We start from the raw sequence: 22,066 nt of genomic DNA, 5'->3' as shown, positions 1-22,066 counted from the left end.
CATGCTCTGTTGCCTGTGTCTATGTGCCTGTGGTTCTGTCAGTGTGATCATGTGATGTATCTGATCCCAGGAATGTGTCAATAAAGTTTCCCCTTCCTGGGACAATGAATTCACGGTGTTCTTATTTCAATTTCCAGGAGTGTATTTGCCCAATGAATACCCGTTTATCATCTGCATTTCTTCTTGGTGTAGCAATTTTAATGGCGAGTAGTGTATTTATGATAAAGCAAACGAGCGCTCGCAGTAGTACGCCAGAGCCAGAGAGAGAGAGAGGGAGCTGGGAGCGCGGTGCGGTACTGACGTGTCGTTGCGCTCGCAGTAGTCGGGCGAGTCCTCGAGGTAGACGAGGTCGGTCTTGTTGGGCTTCTTGAGGTCCCTGCTGACGGCGCGCAGCTTCTTGCCGGGGCGGCGCCTGCCGCTGCGCGCCAGCCGCACGTGCGAGGCGCCCTCGTAGCGCGCCGCCAGCGCGTCGCCCACGCGCCGGAACGGCGGCAGCTTGCGCCAGCACACGCGCATGCTGCACGAGCCCGACATGCCGTGGCACTTGCACACGCGCTCCATGCGCGACCGGATCGACTGCAACCACACGCGACAGCGTCACCAACACTCGCCACTCAGGCCTGTCCCAACAACACTAAGGCCAGCATTACAAATAAATAAATAAATATAAAAAAATAAATGGCTCTGAGCACTATGGAACTTAACTTCTGAGGTCTTCAGTCCCCTAGAACTTAGAACGACTTAAACCTAACTAACCTAAGGACATCACACACATCCATGCCCGAGGCAGGATTCGAACCTGTGGTCGTAGCGGTCGCGCGGCTCCAGACTGTAGCGCCCAGAACCGCTCGGCCACTCCGGCCGGCCCAGCATTACACTGTCACACTTTTGTGACAAAGAAATATGATCAAATATTAGTCAAATTTCTTTGACAAAGATCTTTGGCGTGGCGCTAAAAAGGGATATTGCTCTGTCGTCGTATTTTTCGTCAAATTTCAAGATGGCGGAGAACAACTTCTTATTATGTGCCGCAGCTGCTAGCACCATGATTGCATTATACGTGTATTTATAAGAAAAGTGGCGAAAAAAAAAGGAATCATACATAGGTATTAAGTCCACATAATAACTTTTCCTTTAGGAATGGTCAGTTTCCTGAACGATTAAAGTGCTCAGTAGTAAAGGCGCTTTATAAAAAGGGAGAAAGAGATAATGTAGACAACTTTACACCTGAAACTTTATGGCAGAATAAAACTGTGCCGGACCGAGACTCGAATTCGGGACCTTTGCCTTTCGCGGGCAAATGAGACCACGTACTGGTGGAAGTAAAGCTGTAAGGACAGGGCGTGAGTCGTTCGTGGGTGGCTCAGAGCACTTGCCCGCGAAAGGCAAAGGTCCCGAGTTCGAGTCTCGGTCGAGCACACAGTTTTAATCTGCCAGGAAGTTTCATATCACCGCACACTCCGCTGCAGAGTGGAGATCTCATTCTGGGAACTTCAGACCTATTTCTATGTCATCAGTGTTTGCTAAAGTTATTGAAATGGCTATGTATGTACGGAAAACTGATCATTTTTATAAGTGTATCACACAATTTGCTATCGTATGTACAGTTCGGCTTTAAAAGCCGTTTAACAACTTTTCTCTGTGACGTACTCCATGGGTTAAAAAGAACGTTAGGCATATTTTTTGATTAAACTAAGGTGTTTGTGTGTGTTGATCACAAAATATTGCTCCTGAAGTTGGACCATTGCAGAATACGGGGAGTAGCTCACAATTGGTTCACCTCTTCCTTTAGCAACAGACAGCAAAAGGTCATTAGAATGGCTGTGATGTGCGGTCTGAGTGGGGTCAGTCAAATGATGGGGAGGGGGGGGGGGCGGCGGGAGCCCCAGGAATCAGTGTTGGGGCCACTCCTATTCCTTATTTATATAAATGACATGCTCTCTAGTATTATGGGTCACTCTAAAATATTTTTGTTGCCTGATGACACTAGCTTGGTAGTAAAGGATGTTGTGTGCAACACCGGCTCGGTGTCAAATAGTGTAGTTCATGAATTAATGTCACGGCTTGTATAAAATAAACTAACGCTAAATCACAGTAAGACTCAGTTTTTACGGTTTATAACACACAATTCAACAAAACTCGACGTCTTAATTTCACAGAATGTACATATGATTAGTCAAACTAAACAGTTCAAACTTCTAGGTGTTCATAGAGATAGTAAACTTTCATGGAAAGCCCATGTTCAGGATCTTGTTCAAAGGCTTAATGCTGCCATTTTTACTATTCGAACGGTATCTGAAGTAAGTCATCATTCGACACGAAAATTAGTCTACTTTGCTTATTTTCATTCGCTTATGTCGTATGGTATTATATTTTGCGCTCAGAAACGAGCGGTTCGGGCAATAAGTGGTGTAAGTTGACGAACCTCTTGTCGACTCATGTTCACGAGTCTCGGTATTTTGACATTAGCCTCTCAATATATATATTCTTTACTGTCATTTCTTGTTAACAATATCAGCTTATTCCCAAGGATAAGCAGCTTTCACTTAGTTAATACTCGGCAGAAATCAAACCTGCGTTCGGCTCTGACTTCCTTAACTCTTGTGCAGAAAAGTGTGCAGTATACTGCTGCATCCATTTTCAATAAGCTACCACAAGAATTCAAAAATCTTATCATTAATTCACGTGCTTTTTAAGTCGAAACTGAAGAGTTTCCTCATGGGTCACTCCAATTCCGTCGAAGTGTTACTTGAAAAATTAAGCTGATTGTTGCTCAATCTGAGCCACAAAGGGCATAAATCTTCAACATGTTTGCTTTTGAAGCAAAAGTAATTATATTTACAAAAATATTCGTTTGGTAGAAAGTCTAGAGAGCATAAAAAGGGCGAATCTTCGGCCTCCATAAAAAAATTTTACGTGTCAGGGAAAGTGCCTGTGATAATAACAACAGATGACAGCAGAAATATATGCTTCTCATGCATCAAATGTGTTTATATTCTCTTGCGTTCAGCGGAGTAAGCTGCAAATATAGAAATATTTGAACGAATTTCTTCATATAATGAATGAGTTGTACCTTATGTCGTTGAATCAGTGTGATTTGGCTGTTTGTACACGTATTTCACGATAATTCTTATTTCTTGGTAGCTTACTCACGCACGGAACGTACAAATGTAACAACTACTCTGTTAATTAAGTGGAAAATAATTAAGAACAATCATTATCCTTACGACGCATGTAAGTGTCTGCTTTCTCACCGTTTGGAGCGCTAGCGTCGTCACAGTTTGCATTAGGCTGTGCGTAAGTACTGACAATATGAAATGCTCTTATACTACTGACTACTCTTTGATGTTGTGATGTGAATGATGGTTATTCTTTTGCAGTTAACTTAGAAACTATAAACTATAACTCGTTACTATTATCCAGATTGATATTTGAAAGTAATTTATACCTAGTGCCAGCCAAGAGTGAATTAACTTTCAACTACAACTACATATTTTATACTTTTTCAGCAAAGGAAACCATACAATGTCAGCGTAGCACAATGCAGGTCTTAAGATTCGTCTATCTACAGATGAGATATATACCGTGATGACGGTACAAATCTCTACGTAAAAGAATTCTCTAGCTGCCCATCGAACAACACAAATGCAGGTAATGGTATGTAACTGTGTATCTGCAGCTTATGAAGTGTTGATTAAACTCCTTGATGTATGGCAAGAAATTTAGAGTTTTGTAATGTATATGTTGAAATTTTAAATTATTTGAATATGAATATGTTTATGAAAAAGAGTATGTTTGTTAAAAGCAGGTTCATGCTTAGGGCACTTGTATTTGTAACATGTAAACGCTGTAGGGAAGTCCCTCCGCAACAAAAGTGGCACGGCGCGATGTAAAAGGTGGGCTTGGCGGTCGAACTGAGCGGCTCCTTTGTGTGAACGTCAGGCAGTACGTGGCTAGGCTTAGCACGTTACACCTCGGTGGTGCTAAGAGAAGCAGTTGGAAGCTGCAATAGAAGGGATTTGCCTGTGATGTGGATCTGGCTATTACTTGGTATTGACGGCATAACAGAATATGTTGAAAACCCGACGCCAAGAAGAGAATTTATAGAGCATTCGCACAACAAGAGCAATGAGTACAGTTAGTCAACATTGCGCCTGCCACCGATCTTCGCCACTGCTTCACAAACTTCGTACATTCAGTTAAGTAATGTATATGGGCATGAACCACTTAAGTTCTGTGTTGTTTCAATCATAATCACATAAAACATAAATTCGTGTCCGGGACCATAATTTCAATCCTGATCACGAACCTTCGCAGGGTCCTCACCTAAGTGATACTAAAACCAAGTATCCTGATTTAAATGAACAATTCCTGCATTTATGTGTTTAAAAGCGATTTTTTGTCTAAAGTAAAAGGAGTAGTAAAAGTTAAAGTAAGAGTAACATTTGGATGCTTTGTTAATGAACTACTTCAAGTGAAATTGTTACCGGCCGGTGTGGCGCTTCAGTCTGGAACAGCGCGACCGCTACGGTCGCAAGTTCGAATCCTGCCTCGGGCATGGATGTGTGTGACGTCCTTAGGTTAGTTAGGTTTAAGTAGTTCTAAGTTCTAGGGGACTGATGACCTTAGATATTAAGTCAGATAGTGCTCAGAGCCATTTGAAATTTTTAAGGTAGGAAGTTAAAGTAGAAAAATACAAACATCAGTTAATAGGAAAGTGAAAACGTTGATTATTTAAAAGCTAATACCACAAAAGTGAAGTTGAATAGGCTTTTGCTAAAATATCCTTAGTTTATCATAAAATGTAGTTTTGTAGGATTACAGTGCAAGATTTTGTAAATACTATTGCTAAAGAATACCTGCTTCACAGGTAATTAAAGTTCAAGTACATATAAATCTTTAATGAACATATTTACGGTAGTACTGCTAGAAGTAAAATTATGCACGTTTTCAAATAAGGTGTAGTTTTGGTAACCATCATGAAAGGTTCCTTTTTGAAGTTAATTATGCCCAGTGTTGTATTTTATTGCTTGCAAAGTAATTTAAGTGTTTTAGAGTTAGTCTTCACTATTGCAATAATCAAAGATCTTTAACTAGTGAAACTATCCTAGTTTATGGGTCCCCATCATATTCTCCACCTATTAAGAAAAAATTGAACTATTACTATTACTAAGGAAAATTACTATATGTAGAGGAGCTTAAATAGTGTGTTTAAGATGTTGTTCTTCTTTATTTGTGTTTTTTTCATGTCAGTCAAGATAGAATTCCCTCACGGTCAAAATTAGACCTGCACTTCACGCAGTGATATTTCAGTATTTGATTAAGTAATGCTCTTGAGTGTGGCAGTCATTAGCTTGAGCTCGGTGCAAATTTGCTCCCCATAACTTACTGGTGTTGTGTTATTGGTAACTGTTGCTACACACATTACGGAGTGCACTGCGTCAGTTCGTATCCTTTTTGATATTGAAAGAGAAATCTCAACAAAAGCAGCTTCAATAACTAATATTCAGTTTTCTCAAATATATATTTCCAAATTAATGTGCCTGATTGGGCTTGCGACCGTTCATTTTTTCTCATTCATTTATGATTTTACCACATTCGTTATCTCCCAAGGTTAAATCCTGTTTGGTTTTTCTGCTAATTTCACCTAATTCGAAATTAAAGTCCGATACTCTTGTCAATTAGGCACACGCGCAGTCGAACTTCGAAATCCTCTCAAAGTTTCACGGCAAGTTAGTGTTGTCAGCAGGCCACATATTCATGAAAATTCAGTTGTAAAAGCACAAGAATGGAACAGTAAATAGCTTTCTTCATAAGACATTTAAATACGCAGGTATAGGTGGGACAAAGTCCACGACCTCCGTGATCAGACACCCACCGTACTTACGCAGACTCCAACGTCATAATAAGAACGAAAACGCGGCGTTCAAATATGGTAATGAAAGAGAAAGTGCCGAAACCATCGGACCATCCTCAGCTAGGGGTGCTACAAATTCGGAAGAGAACATAAATTTTGTAAATATTAGTGCCTCTGTCCCATCACTTACTGTTACAAATTCCGCAACCCAGCAAAGACGGAAGGGATTGGAAGAGAACAACCTTTCCTCTAAGATGGCTCACATACTCCAGTCGACAGTCAATACATTCAGCATACTTGCGTACCACTTTAAATGACAGAAATGAGTGTTACAAACTGTAATGTGTTGAGTGTTGTCTGTCTTTTTTCCCAAATCTCTGAGGGTGGAGGGGGGAGGGGAGGGGAGGAGAATGTAGCACATTGCAGAGAAGCTGGATGAATTATGCAACTGCTAGCTAGTCACTCTAGACACAGTAATCTGGTAGTCTTTCAAATCTTTTGTGCCCACTTATTTTATAATGAATTTTAGCGGTTGCTATCCTGCGTTGTTTTTATCTATGTTTCGAGTCACTGTTTTCATTATCTTCTTTACGTCAGCACTGTATTCCAAAACATGTCCTTTCTGTAGCTGCTGCTTGGTTTTAGCTTAAGGTTGTTATAATCTTTTTTTAATCAGACTGTCAACATTTTATGTAAGGTCATTGATTATCCTGTAGTTAACCGTCCTAAAGCCACAAACATCATCGCGCCAACTACCGAAGAATATTTACAATTAAGTGGATCAGCAACTACAGAATGAAATTATGCCTGGAAAGAATTCTCGTCAGAACAAAACAGACTGTGTAATGGAGCGCAGGGCTGAAGAGGAGCCAAACACAGCAGATGAAAAGCCTGGAAGAGATTTAGTACAAATTTCTGATTTCAAAGCACGTCGCAGTATTAAATATGTTAAATGGGAGCAGAAAGCAGTGAGGTCTAACATGAGATCCCATCCAAGAATGATGGGTTTAAAAACTGTGGGCTATAATCCTAAGAAATGAATTCCTGGAACGACTTATGACACAAAGACGTTCTCACAAATACAGGGTTTTGAAAATTAATAAACGTGTTTTAGGCCGGTATTACACTATCAAATTTCTTTGTCCAATATCTTTGTCAAAGATATTTGATAGTGTAATAGGGACTTTGTCAAATGTCGTCCAATATTTGATCAAATCTAGGGCCTCGCTGTATATTTGATCAAAGAAACCGCTTGTCTTCTGTTCACTGCAATGTGACATGTTACCACATGGAGCGCTAGCATCGCTGCAGCGTACTGTCGTCTGTAGTGTTTTAATAACCATTGCCGGTAAATACAATTGGTGTGTGCCGACAACTACAAAATTAATAGAGATGTCTGAAGCTGATGAGGCGCTTTACAAGGTGAGGCACCCTGAATACAAAAATAGATTAAGAAGATTGGAGACCTAACCTGATCTAACCTAACCTAACATAACATAACCCTCTCCTGTAGCAAGGAATGGGAGTGTTATAGTGAGCCTGTCTTCAGAAGATGTAGCAGTTCTTAAGTGAATATTGTGCTTTGTGATATGAGGATACACTTCATTGAGCACATACAGAAATGTATGCTCATCCATTCTTAAGTAATTGATGTACGACTTGACGTCTTCCACTGTAAGCTCACGTAACAAGTTTTGTTGAATGCTTTTATCGTGTCGTCGTAAAACCCACGGCTTCACCCAGATTAGATTAGTTTTTCGTTCCATAGATCCGTGCTGAGGAGAGCCTCGTGGATGTGGAACATGTCGATTTTTTTAAAGCTGAAATAACAATACTAATAGTATGAATAAATACAATACCTCATTTGTTTCTATTAAAAATTTCGCCAATGGAGTAGAAGGAGTTGGCCAGTAGTAAGTCTTTCAGGCTCCTTTTAAACTGATCTTTATTTCTAACTAAATTTTTTATGTTTCCTGGCAAATTATTGAAGATGAGTGTTCCTGAGTAGTGGACCCCTTTTTGAACTAAAGTAAGTTGGTTGGTTTGTGGGATTAAAGGGACCGATGGTCATCGGTCCCTTTTTCCAAATACTAAAAACACCCACAGAGAATAAAAACGAGTAACAGAATAGATCACAGACGCTTTTAAGTCCTTGTGCAGATCATTTTTGTTCCTGGTATTGTATGTATGAACTGAGTTGTTTGTTGGAAAAAGAGATATATTATTTACGACAAATTTCATTAAGAAGTAAATATACTGAGAGGCAGTAGTTAGTATACCCAGTTCTTTGAAGAGGTTTCTGCAGGAGGTCCGTGAATTTACTCCACAAATAATACGTATTACACGCTTTTGGACCTTGAAAACTTGTTTGACTTCAAGATTTACCCCAAAATATTATCCCATATGACATTATGGAATGAAAGTATGCAAGCGTTTTCATTTTTATGTTTCCTATGTCTGCTAACACTCGAATTGCAAATACAGATTTGTTAAGGCCTTTCTGCAGTTCTGTGGTGTGCTCCTCCCAACTGAATTTATTATCAAGTTGTAATCCCAGGACTTTTAAGACTGTCAACCTCGTATGTATGGTTCCATTTTTTCCCCCACTTCTTTTCCGCATGTACACACAATGCAATTGGAGTACGTAGAACTGCTGCGGTTAGTAACAAGTTGTTGTCAGCTATCTTTAACTTTGACGAAAAATTTGATGACAGTGTAATACCGCCTCTAGCGCTACGTCAAAGATCTTTGTCAAATATATTGGACGGAAAATTGGATCACATCTTTGATCAAATCTTTGACAAAGAAATTTGACAGTGTAATACCGGCCTTAAGGCTTTGTAGCATATATTACATTCACCTTAAAATTAACTCACACAGCTTTTCTTACAATTATTCAGTGTGAACATCGATCACACATCGAGTCGATAGGCGAGTTGTTCCGAAACCCTGATCGATGTGTCAGGAGTAACTATTACGATAACACTGTTTCTAAAGTCGGTATCGGAGGCACATACACATGACCGCGTCCGATCGTATGTAAACGTGGTGGTCATGCATGAAATGCCGTGTCAACCATCCTCTTGCGCCCAATTCATCGGTCGGATACAACGTCGTTTAACCAGTCGCGTACTGAGTTATGGCCGGCCGCGGTGGTCGTGCGGTTTTAGGCACTCCAGTCCGGAGCCGCGCTGCTGCTACGGTCGCAGGTTCGAATCCTGCCTCAGGCATGGATGTGTGTGATTAGGTTTAAGTAGTTCTAAGTTCTAGGGGACTGATGACCACAGCAGTTGAGTCCCATAGTGCTCAGAGCCATTTGAACCATTTTGTACTGAGTTATGCCAGTGAGGCGGCGCACCATCTTACTCCCAAACAAAGATATGTTGTTCTGCTTCTTCCCATTGAGGCATGGACCATAGCTGTAGCACATCAAGATAAGAAATATCAATTAAAGAGTTGATTCACCGAAAAAGAAAGGCCCATAAAATTTTCGCGGGGATATTCTTGGGGCTAAGCGTCAGTCACTATTTGTCATTCGATACTCTTCCCATTGCGCACAGATATACAAACAAAACTGTTTGAACTGTTTGAGTTGCTCTTTCATTTGGTGTATTATTTACAATTGAAAGTGGGATGCAATAAACGCTACAACCCCTTAAAACCGGTATGTTAATTTTGAAACATTTTAGTACTTTTCAAACATTGCAGCCCAGTCAGCAATCGTGATAATTTAATATATAAGAAAATATCAGCCTCGATTACGGTAATGAAACCAACCTTTACCTAGGTGTCAGACCAAGTAATTCAGCTTTCTTCAGAAGATATACCTGATTCTATAATACGTCTACAAGGGCATGGTCTAGAAATAAAACTAAAACAGCCTGAATAGGCGTAGTCACATTTTGAAAATCGGGTCAAATCATATCTTACCTAATTAACAATAGCCTGTAACATAAGAGGCGATATCTTACCTAATTAACAATAGCCTGTAACATAAGAGGCGATAATTCTCTTTTGTAGCACGTAGTGAAATTGACCACTGTCTATCGATAGAGTATAAGGGCGATGAAATGGCGTTGTACCTCCGTTCACGCAATTACCATAATTTTTACACGTAAACATAATTTGACCTATGCTGGTCAATTGCTATTACATGGCGATGAATTGGCGTTGTTCGTTCACTCACGCGTTATTTTTAGTAATAAGATAAAAACTAACCTTTACAATATTCTTCATTCAGTGCGTGTCAGCAATAAGAAGTATACCTACATCAACTAATAAAAACACCTACGCGACCATCTGTGTACAGGTTATCCGAAATTACTGCATTTTGGCGTTTACATACTACAGTTTCACTGCTTTATGTCTAATGACATATTTCATTAATAACGATGGTTGCGTTATGCAGCATTCGTTGTGAAAGGGCCGATATATTCTAATACTGTAAGTCGGGGTAGTGTGTTCGCACTAAGTCGGGGTAGTATGTTCGCACTTATATAAATCCATGCATAGTTTGTTACATTTTAGTCAAACCCTGGTGCAGAGGCTTTGTGTTTCAGAGTTTCAACCATTCTGTAAGTTATCTGCGTTGATCTTTTATCTTTGACAGTCATGGTCTCAGACATGCGTAATGTTCTCCGCCACGTTCATATGCAGCGCGTTATCCAGTCCTGCTTAGTTTCTCGTGAGCTCCCGAGGCCCACCGCACGGCGTCCATGGAGACGAGGCGCACGCCGGAGCTTAAGTCAAGTCTTGGTGGTGACTTAGTACCTATGTACCGCATTTTAATATGTGACTACGCCTATTCAGGCTGTTTTAGTTTTATTTCTAGACCAAATCCACGTAGACATATTATAGTATCGGGTATATCTTCTGAAGAAGGCTCAATTACTTGGGCTCAAACCTAGGTTAAGGTTGGTTTCATTACCGCAATCGAGGCTGATAGTTTCTTATATAATTTTGCAACACCCTTTACTTTACTTTTTCAGAAGACGGGTATAAACTGGAAGATTGAGTAAATTACATTTTCAGAATAATTATGTAACAATACTATCGGAAATTAAAATTATCAGAGAAAGACCTGTATCTGACGTAAAAGTGCCGAAAACAGGTTTCGATAGGTGTGAATAATAAGCAGCGAGGTATGCCGCGTGTCAACGGGAGCATGCAAGATGTAATAGCTATCTTATATCCTAAGTTTATGCAAGGTTTGTAGCTGCAGTTCTCCTCCAGTGTCACAATTAAATGAATGTGTCAACTATCATTTTCACGCAATACTTGGTTTTTAAAAAAGACCATAAATATACTTTTGCGTTCAATATCAAACCTCCACTACTAGAAGTTGGGAGGTTATCGATTTTATGTTATCTGCGACAAATTTAACGAGAAAATATAAGATGCTGCTAGTACGCTGAATGTTGAGCACAGTGGTGGAAAGCTGACATCAAGATGAGAAGTGAAGCAAGCTGCGACGTATGCCACTCACCCTTCGTCCCGCTTCGTTATTGTGGATGTTCATCAGACCCTCGCCAGTCTCTCGGTTCTCTACAGAATCTACAAACTCGCGGCTGAACGCCTCGCCATGATGGATGTCCTGGGAAAAAAAAAACATAGTAACTTAATCTCTGCTCTTTTATCAAGTGCAAATAAATACAAGCCTTACTTTCGTTCTGCATCGTTACAGCTGAATAAATATGTCATTGCTACGAGGGTCGCTCCAAAAGAAATGCACACTATTTTTTTATATCCATCTTTTATTCTACATATTTGAAAGTTTTACAGTGTGTAAATACATCCTCTAGGAACAACATTTTCATTTCTCCACATAATTTCCATCCCTCTCAACTGACTTGCGCCATCTAGGAACCAGCACCTGTATACCCGCACGGTAAAATTCTGGACCAACCTGTAGGAGCCACTGTTTGGCAGCGTGCACAAGGGAGTCATCATCTCCACACCTTGTTCCACGAAGAGAGTCTTTCAGTTTCCCAAAGAGATGATAGTCACATGGAGCCAGGTCAGGACCGTAAGGCGGGTGTTTCAGTGTTGTCCATTCGAGTTTTGTGATCGCTTCCGTGGTTTTTTGACTGAAAATGTGGCCGTGCATTGTCGTGCAACGGCAAAACATCCTTTTTTTGCCGATGTGGTCGAACACGACTCAGTCGAACTCGAAGTTTCTTCAGTGTCGTCACAAGTGCATCAGAATTTTATGGTGGTTCCACTTGGCATGATGTCCACAACCAAGAGTCCTTCGGAATCGGAAAACACCATAGCCATAAATTTTCCAGCAAAAGGTGTGCTTTTAAATTTTTTTTCCTTGGGAGAATTTGCATGATGCCACCCCATTGATTGCCTCTTCGTCTCTGGTGAAAAATGATGGAGCCACGTTTCATCACCTTTCACAATTCTTCCAAGAAATTCATCTCCACCATTCTCGTACTGTTCCAAAAGTTCGCTACATACGGTTTTTCTTGTTTCTTTGTGAGTCACTGTCAACATCCTGGGAACCCACCTGGCTCAAACCTTTTTTAACGCCAACACTTTCAGTATTCTGCAAACACTTCCTTCCCCTATCCCAACGTAGCGTGACAATTCGTTCACCGTGCTACGTCTGTCAGCAGTCACCAATTCGTTAACTCTCTGCACATTGTCTGGAGAGTGTGCAGTACGAGGCCTGCCGCTGCGAGGAAAATCCTCGATATTGTCGTGCCCGCTTTCATCACGTAACCTGCTTGCCAACCGACTAACTGTAATGCGATCGGCAGCAGCATCTCCATACACCTTTTTCAACCTCTTCTGGATGTTTCCCACTGTCTCGTTTTCACAGCACAGGAGTTCTATGACAGCACGTTGTTTCCTTCGACCATAAATATAATAGACTGCCCCTGACGTCATTTCCGTGGCTCCAACATCTCTGGGATGAACTCACGTGAATGTTGGCAAAACAAGATTGTTTCGTGTTGCGCTTATGGCTGTACTCAGCGTTTTGTCAGGGGAAATGGCATTACATTTCACGTGTAAGTGTTTCTATGATAGTGCAGTTGCGTTTATTGAAATCTGCTGAAGTGACTTTTATATGTTTTTTACACTTGAAATAGAGTATCACGTAAGTTAAAGTGTTGAAAGTGATGCCTGTAAAGTCAGACTCATATTTCATTTTGGAGAGTATCTGTGATAATTCGGTTACAGAAGTAAGTATAATTGTTTCTCGTTCCTACTCATAGGTTCCCTAAGGATGACAACCGAAGGCAGCTTTGGATACAGGCCCTGAAACGGAAAAACTTGGAGCCATCTGCACATACGCGCCTTTGCTCGAAGCACTTCGCGGAGAAGTGTTTTGATAAGTTACTTATTATTTACAATGTATATTTATAATTTATATTCACAGTGTCTGTCATTTTTAAACTTAGGCTCCAAAATTATTTTCTGAAGCTTCAAAGTCTCACCTTTCATCTAAAATATCATTTTTTTTAAAAACTGATAGTTTAAACTTTTGTAAAAATAGTGGGAACTGAACCTTTGAAGTGCACCTAAAATTGATACTCTAAAATGGACCTGCTCCTAAAGTCATAGTTGACATAATTCCCATATCCCATTTTCTTTTATAAGTGACTAGAGCTCAAAACGCGGCGAATCCAATGTTTAAAGTTTTGACACGAGCCCACTCTTACTGTTTAAAAGAATTTTAACGACACTTTACTTTTACCAGAGTGGCGTTTGATGTATTTGTTAAGATTTTATAAATGGTACTGTGAACAAATCCAGGTCAAATGTAGTTCTGGCATAATTTTTCACAAATAAAGTAATTTTTGTTGGAAGCGTTTGGCAATCAATTGAGAAATGTGGGGAAAATACGATACAAACATAGAATGGCAGACCGCTGATTTGAAATCCCGCCACGTTTAGCCACCAGAAACGCGGTTTATGTTGGAGCCACACCAGCCCTATAGCTTCTGCACAGCAGGGCCAGTCAATTAGTATCTATGGTCGAAGGTTGCTTCTGAGGAACGTCAAGTGCAGCAGCCATCTTGAAGACATGCTGTGACGGCGCCACTCACGGGAACAGGTTGAACTAAGTTTGAAAACAAGCGGGAAGGATGTATCTACACACTGTAAAACTTTCACACATGCAGAATGAAAACTATACTTTTACCAAAGTAGTGTGCATTTCTTTTGGAGTGACCCTCGTAGATTACTTATGCAGAGGTACAAGATGGGCGCAGGACCGCCACTAACATCTAACCCCCCCCCCCCCCCCCCCCACCTCTGGCGGCACAATCTCCATGGAGTTCAGTGGTTAGCACACTGGACTCACATTGGGGAGATGCGACACTAATGGCCATTAAAATTGCTACACCAAGAAGAAATGCAAATGATAAACGGGTATTCATTGGACAAATATATTATACTAGAACTGACATGTGATTATGATTACATTTTCACGCAATTTGAGTGCATAGATCCTGAGAAATCAGTACCCAGAACAACCACCTCTGGCCTTAATAAAGACCTTGATACGCCTGGGCATTGAGTCAAATAGAGCTTGGATGGCACGTGCAGGCACAGCTGCCCATGCAGGTTCAACACGATACCACAGTTCATCAAGAGTAGTGACTGGCGTATTGTGACGAGCCAGTGGCTCGGCCACCATTGACCATACGTTTTCAATTGGTGAGAGATCTGGAGAATGTGTTGGCCAGGGCAGCAGTCGAACATTTTCTGTGTCCAGAAAGGCCCGTGCAGTACCTGCAACATGCGGCCTTGCATTATCCTGCTGAAATGTAGGGTTTTGGAGGGATCGAATGAAGGGCAGAACCACGGGTCGTAATACATCTGAAATGTAACGTCCATTGTTCAAAGTGCTGTCAATGCGAACAAGAGGTGACCGAGACGTTTAACCAATGGCACCCCATACCATAACGCCGGGTGATACGCCAGTACGGCGATGACGGAAACACGCTTCCAATGTGCGTTCACCGACCATCATGATGCTGTAAACAGAACCTGGATTCATCCGAAAAAATGACGTTTTCCCATTGGTGCACCCAGGTTCGTCGTTGAGTACACCATCGCAGGTGCTCCTGTCTGTGATGCAGCGTCAAGGGTAACCGCAGCCATGGTCTCCGAGCTGATAGTCCATGCTGCTGCAAACGTCGTCGAGCTATTCGTTGAGACGGTTGTTGTCTTGCAAACGTCCCCATCTGTTGACTCAGGGATGGAGAGGTGGCTGCACGATGACATCTCGACTGTTAGTGATACGAGGCCGTTGGGATCCAGCACGGCGTTCTGTATTACCCTCTTGAATCCACCGATTCCATATTCTGCTAACACTCATTGGATCTCGACCAACGCGAGCAACAATGTCGCGATACGATAAACCGCAATCGCGATAGGCTACAATCCGACCTTTATCAAAGTCGGAAACGTGGGTGGTACGCATTTCTCCTCCTTACACGAGGCATCACAACAACGTTTCACCAGGCAACGCCGATCAACTGCTGTTTGTGTATGAGAAATCGACTGGAAACTTTCCTCATGTCAGCACGTTGTAAGTGTCACCACCGGCGCCAACCTTGTGTGAATGCTCTGAAAAGCTAATCATTCGCGTATCACAGCATCTTCTTCCTGTCGGTTAAATTTCGCGTCTGTAGCACGTCATCTTCGTGGTGTAGCAATTTTAATGGCCAGTAGTGTAAGTCACTGCTAGATTACTTTTACAGAGGTACAAGATGGGCGCAGGACCCCTACTACCATCTATCTCCACCCGCCACCTTTGGCGGCACAGCCTGCGCGGAGTTCAGTGGTTAGCTGCTAGATGGGGTGAGAGGCGGGCAGCCGGAGCCGGAGCCGGGACTTACCTCTGAGCAGCCGCCCCACTGCCAGCTCTTGGCCTTCCGCTGCCGCACCCTGCTGTCGCAGTTGCACTCGTTCAGGTCCCCGCGGGCGCACGCCCTCGTCACGCTGTACGCCACGCCGGCCGCCGATATCGCGTACACGAACGCCTTCTCGCGGCTCTCTGCAAACGAACACAGCAGTCACGTTCCACGCACTAAAAAGTGCTCGTTACTGCAGCACAGTACAACCGCACAGGTGAAACGCAACTTTCATTACGGTGCGCCTCCCAGTGCGGATAAAGCTCTCTTAGATCACTTGGTGGTCACAAGTTGATTTCTGAACCGCAGGAAGTACAGACAAGCCTTATAGTGGGTTACAAGAAAAATAAAATATAAATTTATGAGCAATTCGAAATTAAGACAGGTTTTTACTGTTCTGAAATAGGAGGAGTCACATAACTAACAAAAGAGAAAAACTGTACAACCATTCTACAGGGTGGCCCATTGATCGTGTCCGAGCCAAATATCTCACGAAATAAGCGCCAAACGAAAAAACAACAAAGAACGAAACTTGTCTAGCTTGAAGGGGGAAACCAGATGGCGGTAAGGTTAGCCCGCTAGACGGCGCTGCCTTAGGTCAAACGGATATCAACTGCGTTTTTTTAAATAGGAACCCCAATTTTTTATTACATATTCGTGTAGTACGTAAAGAAATATGAATGTTTTAGTTGGACCACTTTTCTCCCTTTGTGATAAATGGCGCTGTAATAGTCACAAACATATGGCTCAAAATTTTAGACGAACTGTTGGTAACAGATAGGTTTTTTTAAATTAAAATACAGAACGTAGGTACGTTTGAACATTTTATTTCGGTTTTTCCAATGTGATACATCTACTTTTGTGAACTTATCATTTCTGACAACGCATTCTCTTAAAGCGTGATTACCTGTAAATACCACATTAACGTAATAATGCTCAAAATGATGTCCGTCAACCTCAATGCATTTGGCAATACGTGTAACGCCATTCCTCTCAACAACGAGTAGTTCGCCTTCCGTAATGTTCGCACATGCATTGACAATGCGCTGACGCATGTTGTCAGACGTTGTTGGTGGATCACGATAGCAAATATCCTTCAACTTTCCCCACAGAAAGAAACCCAGGGACGTCAGATCCGGTGAACGTGCGGGCCATGGTATGGTGCTTCGAGGACCAATCCACCTGACATGAAATATGCTATTCAGTACCGCTTCAACCGCACGCGAGCTATGTGCCGGACATACATCAAGTTGGAAGTACATCGCCATTCTCTCATGCAGTGAAACATCTTGAAGTAACATCGGTAGAACATTACGAAGGAAATCAGCATACATTGCACCATTTAGATTGCCATCGATAAAATGGAAGCCAATTATCCTTCCTCCCATAATGCCGCACCATACATTAACCTTCCAAGGTCGCTGATGTTACACTTGTCGCAGCCATCGTGGATTTTCCGTTGCCCTATAGTGTATATTATGCCGGTTTACGTTACCGTTGTTGGTGAATGACGCTTCGTCGCTAAATAGAACGCGTGCAAAAAATCTGTCATCGTCCCGTAATTTCTCTTGTGCCCAGTGGCAGAACTGTACACGACGCTCAAAATCGTCGTCATTCAATTCCTGGTGCACACAAATATGGTACGGGTGCAATCGATGTTGATGTAGCATTTTCAACACCGACGTTTTTGAGATTCCCGATTCTCGCGCAATTTGTCTGCTACTGATGTGCGGATTAGCCGCTACAGCAGCTAAAACACCTACTTGGGCATCATCATTTGTTGCAGGTCGTGGTTGACGTTTCATATGTGGTTCAACACTTCCTGTTACCTTAAATGACGTAACTATCTGGCGAACGGTGCGGACACTTGGATGATGTCGTCCAGGATACCGAGCAGCATACATAGCACACGCCCGTTGGGCATTTTGATCACAATAGCCATACATCAACACGATATAGACCTTTTCCGCAATTGGTAAACGACAGGTTTGTTGTATCACGAAGCAAATACCGTCCGCACCGGCGGAATGTTACGTGATACTACGTACTTATACGTTTGTAACTATTACAGCGCCATCTATCACAAAGCGAAAAAAGTGGTCCAACTAAAACATTCCTATTTCTTTACGTACTACAGGAATATGTAAAAAAGAAGGGGGTTCCTATTTAAAAAACGCAGTTGATATCCGTTTGACCTATGGCAGCGCCATCTAGCGGGCCAACCATAGCGCCATCTGGTTTTCCCCTTCAAGCTAGACATGTTTAGTTCTTTGTAGTTTTTTCGTTTGACGCTTATTTCGTGAGATATTTGACCCGGTCAGTATCAATGGACCACCCTGTATAACGTCTCGACACGAAACTTCCTGCCGGGTGAGGCGTGAGCTTTTTTCGTTACTGTAGCCTGCAGATAGCGACTGGTGCAGTTGAATCAATGGTAATTCGAGGGTTGTTAGGTCGACTGTCTAGTGGAAAGTTTCTTATTTTCAATTTGTACGTTACTTACAGTGTAAATAAACCAAAATAACGCTCAATATATTGAACTTGTTAACATTTTCATAAAAGGTGTAACAAGGAAAGACAAACTAAAGTTTGGGGTTACAACTAAATTTTCAGGAAGACATTGTAAGGCGTACACGAGAACTTCGTATATGAAATGAGATACTTTTATTATGTTACAGTTGATTGTTTACACTTGCTGGAGTGATACTCATCGTAAAAATGGGGGAAGCAATTACTTTCTCGACATCTTGCACTCGTTATAAACGCCGTATTTTATAATTACATGGTTGTTTTAATGTTTCTATAGAAAAACAGATTTGGTTTACAGTCATGAAAGGTTCTGTCTCATCGTACACTGGCAGAACATAGCGTGTAATGCATCATTTTGTCAAATATTGGTGAGGGTAGCCGGTGATCTACGATGAAAATCTTTCGATGCAGTCTTCTCGGGGTGTGATTCCTTTTTTTTTTTGCATGAGATAACAGCCGTTTTGAAACTTTTTGATCAAATTCTTTAACTGACGATAAAAATAGACATCGCAGGGGTACACTACCGGACTGCATTTGAGGAAAATCACTTTAATACTGCACGACGGCAATCGTTCTCTATGTTGAAAATCCTCGTCGTACAACAGTGGACCTGTCTGAGCTCGCCACGGGTTAGCGACAGACTAAATTTGTCCTCCTGCACGTAGGACTTCATGACACCAGTCAAAAAAATTTTGTGTAAGGCTGTTTCCCCAGATTCTGACGAGATAATATCGACATTCCTATAATTTTCCACGAACTTAGCCACCGTTTTTTGAATCCTCCGTCCAAACTTTTTCTTTTGCCTTTTGTTTTTTATGCCTTTTATGAAAATATTAATAAATACAGTATATTCAGCATTATTTCGATTTATCTGCACTGTAAGTAACGTAAAATTGGAAGTATAAAAAAATTCCGTGCAGGGACTGGACCCAAGGACCTTCGGATTAGAGTTCTGGAAACTCTTGACAACATAAATGGTTCACGCTTCGTTCGATCCGCGCCAAAAATGCTCTTTTTCCTAAGCGCTTGGCCATCTCGAACTCCCACTTCTGTCACTACCATTTCTGGCTCAAACCAGCATACACCATAAATAGGAGGAAATCTAAGATGATGAGTAATTTTCAGCTTTGTTTTATTAATTTTTTTCTGCGCGCTTACAATATTATGGATATAGTATCTGTAGATTCAGTAAAACTTTCTAGTTCATCTTTACAATCTGTTCAAACTGTTCACACAATATTTCAACATATAACATCTGTAGACATGCTATAAGTTCTATAGACAAGAAATATAATACAGATTTTACAGCTTATCGAAAATTATCTTCAATGGAAGCTTACAACAAAATTTACAACTACACAGTCATCGAGAAAACATAAATTCTGAAATAGACGAAATGCATATTACATGCAAACAAACCTCTGAGCACGCACATCATAGAGATATCCATGATAATTTTAATAGCAACCCAAAAGACGAAAATTACTAATCGTGCAGTAATGTTAAATTGTCGATTAAATTCTCTTTTGGAACTTTATATCCCATGCGGAAACTCTGTAGACAGAGACAGTGAAATGATTCCTAGTTTCTGTCAGTTCTATACCAAATGAGAAATTGCCAAATTTAAAATATGGAAACTACATCATAATTCTGAATTCAAAATCATAGTTGGTTCACAAAACTGTTCACACCAAAATTACTTTTATTATTTGTAAATCCTGATAGGGAACACAAAACAGATGTAACTTATTCATAGAAAAACACAAAACGGCAAAACACCTGTTTGACTATAAGAGTGGAAAACATGCCCAAAGCAAGTCAAGTATACCATTGTCTTGCAATATAGACATCATGTTCCCTTAAACAATTACCAATAGTTACCATAAGCGTTATTCTGTAGCTGTATCTTTCAAATTTTTCTAGTTTTTGTAACGGTATTACCCTGTGTCAAAAGTGTGTAAACAAAAACCGGAATAACAACTCCAGCCTGAACCTGGAGATCTCACGAGGTCTTTGTCGCAACAATGCAGAAGACGCACTTGGTTGGCAGGGGTGCTACGAAGTGTATTTGTGCTGATGGTCGCTCTATGAACTATTGTCATCGCTAATACATGCGAATATTGTAATCAGCTGTGAAAGTTTATCAGAATCTACAATTAAACAATCAGGTGGAAAATGGCATCATGGCCAAGACTATTTATTTAAAGACAATCTTCAATTTAAACCTGCTACCAGAACCTGTTTTTACAAGCTCGCACAAGAAGAAGAAGAAGCAGTCTGGGAGACTACCGTCAATACTTCATCATCAAAAAGCTAAGTACAATTAATTCAGCTACGCCTTATTCACTCTAAAGCAGAAGACGAGTACTAGAATTTGATCATACCCAAAAGGTATTAGGAGAGGTGGGTGAAGAGACGTTGGAACTTGTCAGCTACGTTTTTTTTTTAAAAAAAAGAAGAAAAAAGTCTCGGTTTGTACTGCCAGTACCTTTCCTTCCAATTATCTGCTTTCCTTTACATGTGGGCCTCATAAAGAAAAGGAGCATTTCTCATTAATGTAAATTAAGTGTAACATACACTATAAAATTAAAATCTGTCTTGTTAAACTAACCAAGTTTGTGTTAAAGTCAAGTAAAATTACAATATTTTTGCGTATTTCTAAGACTGCGTCAGCATAAAGGGCCAGCTACTGTATGTTAATACTTATTTAGTTTTTTTTGTCACAGTTGCATATATATATATATATATATATATATATATATATATATATATATATAAACAGAGCACTATCTTTATACCTACACCCCTCAATCCTAGGGAACAGGCTCTCTCCTCCAGCAATATCTCTCACCTAGTGCAGGTCCTTCAATTTTTAAGTGAAAGAGCAGTGCTTCGGTGTTTTCATCAGAAGAATTTCATCTTCCTGCGGTGTGTTTTTAAAATGTATATATTTCTGTTTTTTTTTTAACTGTCTTCGATTTTTAATTTAAAATAGAAAACAACCCCAAAATTTGTTTGCATTTCTCACTGTAAAATTTCTTTAATTCGCTTGACTGAAGAGCGAAGACTTGTACTACTGACAGCCCATCCGCCGCCCGTAAGGGGCGAGGGGGATAAAATAACAACAAAGGAAAAAAAAACATCGTCGGATGACACAGACACAGCTCTCAGGTAAGTGCCGCATAGCACGTGAGCGTACAGAGGCCATCATTGCAGAACTACGGTAAAGAAAACTGTGTGCACAGCTGGTACCTCGAATACTCAATCCTCACATAAAATAGAGGCGGTTGGACATCTATTAATCTTTTTTTTTTTTTGCGTATTGAGTGTGAGGGTGACTGGTTCCTTAACAACTTTTTGACAGGTGATAAAAGCTGGGTTCACCATTTTGACTCCGACAACGAGAGAACATCAGTGGAACTCTGCCACGAAGGACCATGGGCACCAAAAAGTTTAAGGCCATCCTATCAGTAGGCAAAGTCATACCCACAGCGTCCTGAGATGTTCAAGGTGTGGAGGAATTTGGAATTCATGCCTAAACGCACCACCATGAACTCTTCAAGGTAATGCGAAACCCTCAGAAAAATGAAAAAACGAATTCGAAGAGTTCGTCCACACGTGGAGCGTCCTCTCCTTCAGCATGACAATCCCAGACCATACACGAACGCTGCGACATCTGCAGCAGTCCGACACCTTGAGCTCACTGCCATCCACCATACTCCATACAGTCCCTCATTGGCCCACCTGATTTTTATCCGCTTCCAAAACATAAAGAACACCTTTGTCGACTTCACTTTAATAGAGGTGA

The 22,066-nt window shown here is 41.1% G+C and overlaps 1 protein-coding gene across 1 annotated transcript in view; it reads right to left on the bottom strand.

The window, feature by feature from the left end:
* Positions 1 to 22,066, bottom strand: part of LOC126088166 (protein Wnt-1-like) — a 100,788-nt gene that overhangs the window by 25,279 nt on the left and 53,443 nt on the right. The window contains exons 4-6 of the mRNA XM_049906289.1: positions 15,715 to 15,872; positions 11,343 to 11,450; positions 302 to 576 (exon numbers count right to left, since the gene is read on the bottom strand). Of these exons, the coding sequence (XP_049762246.1) occupies positions 302 to 576; positions 11,343 to 11,450; positions 15,715 to 15,872 (541 nt within the window). The remainder of the gene's footprint in view (positions 1 to 301; positions 577 to 11,342; positions 11,451 to 15,714; positions 15,873 to 22,066) is intronic.

The sequence above is a fragment of the Schistocerca cancellata genome, chromosome 6 (genome assembly GCF_023864275.1).
Source record: "Schistocerca cancellata isolate TAMUIC-IGC-003103 chromosome 6, iqSchCanc2.1, whole genome shotgun sequence".
NCBI classification, from domain to species: domain Eukaryota; kingdom Metazoa; phylum Arthropoda; class Insecta; order Orthoptera; family Acrididae; genus Schistocerca; species Schistocerca cancellata.
This window is presented reverse-complemented; position numbering and strand designations above follow the sequence as displayed.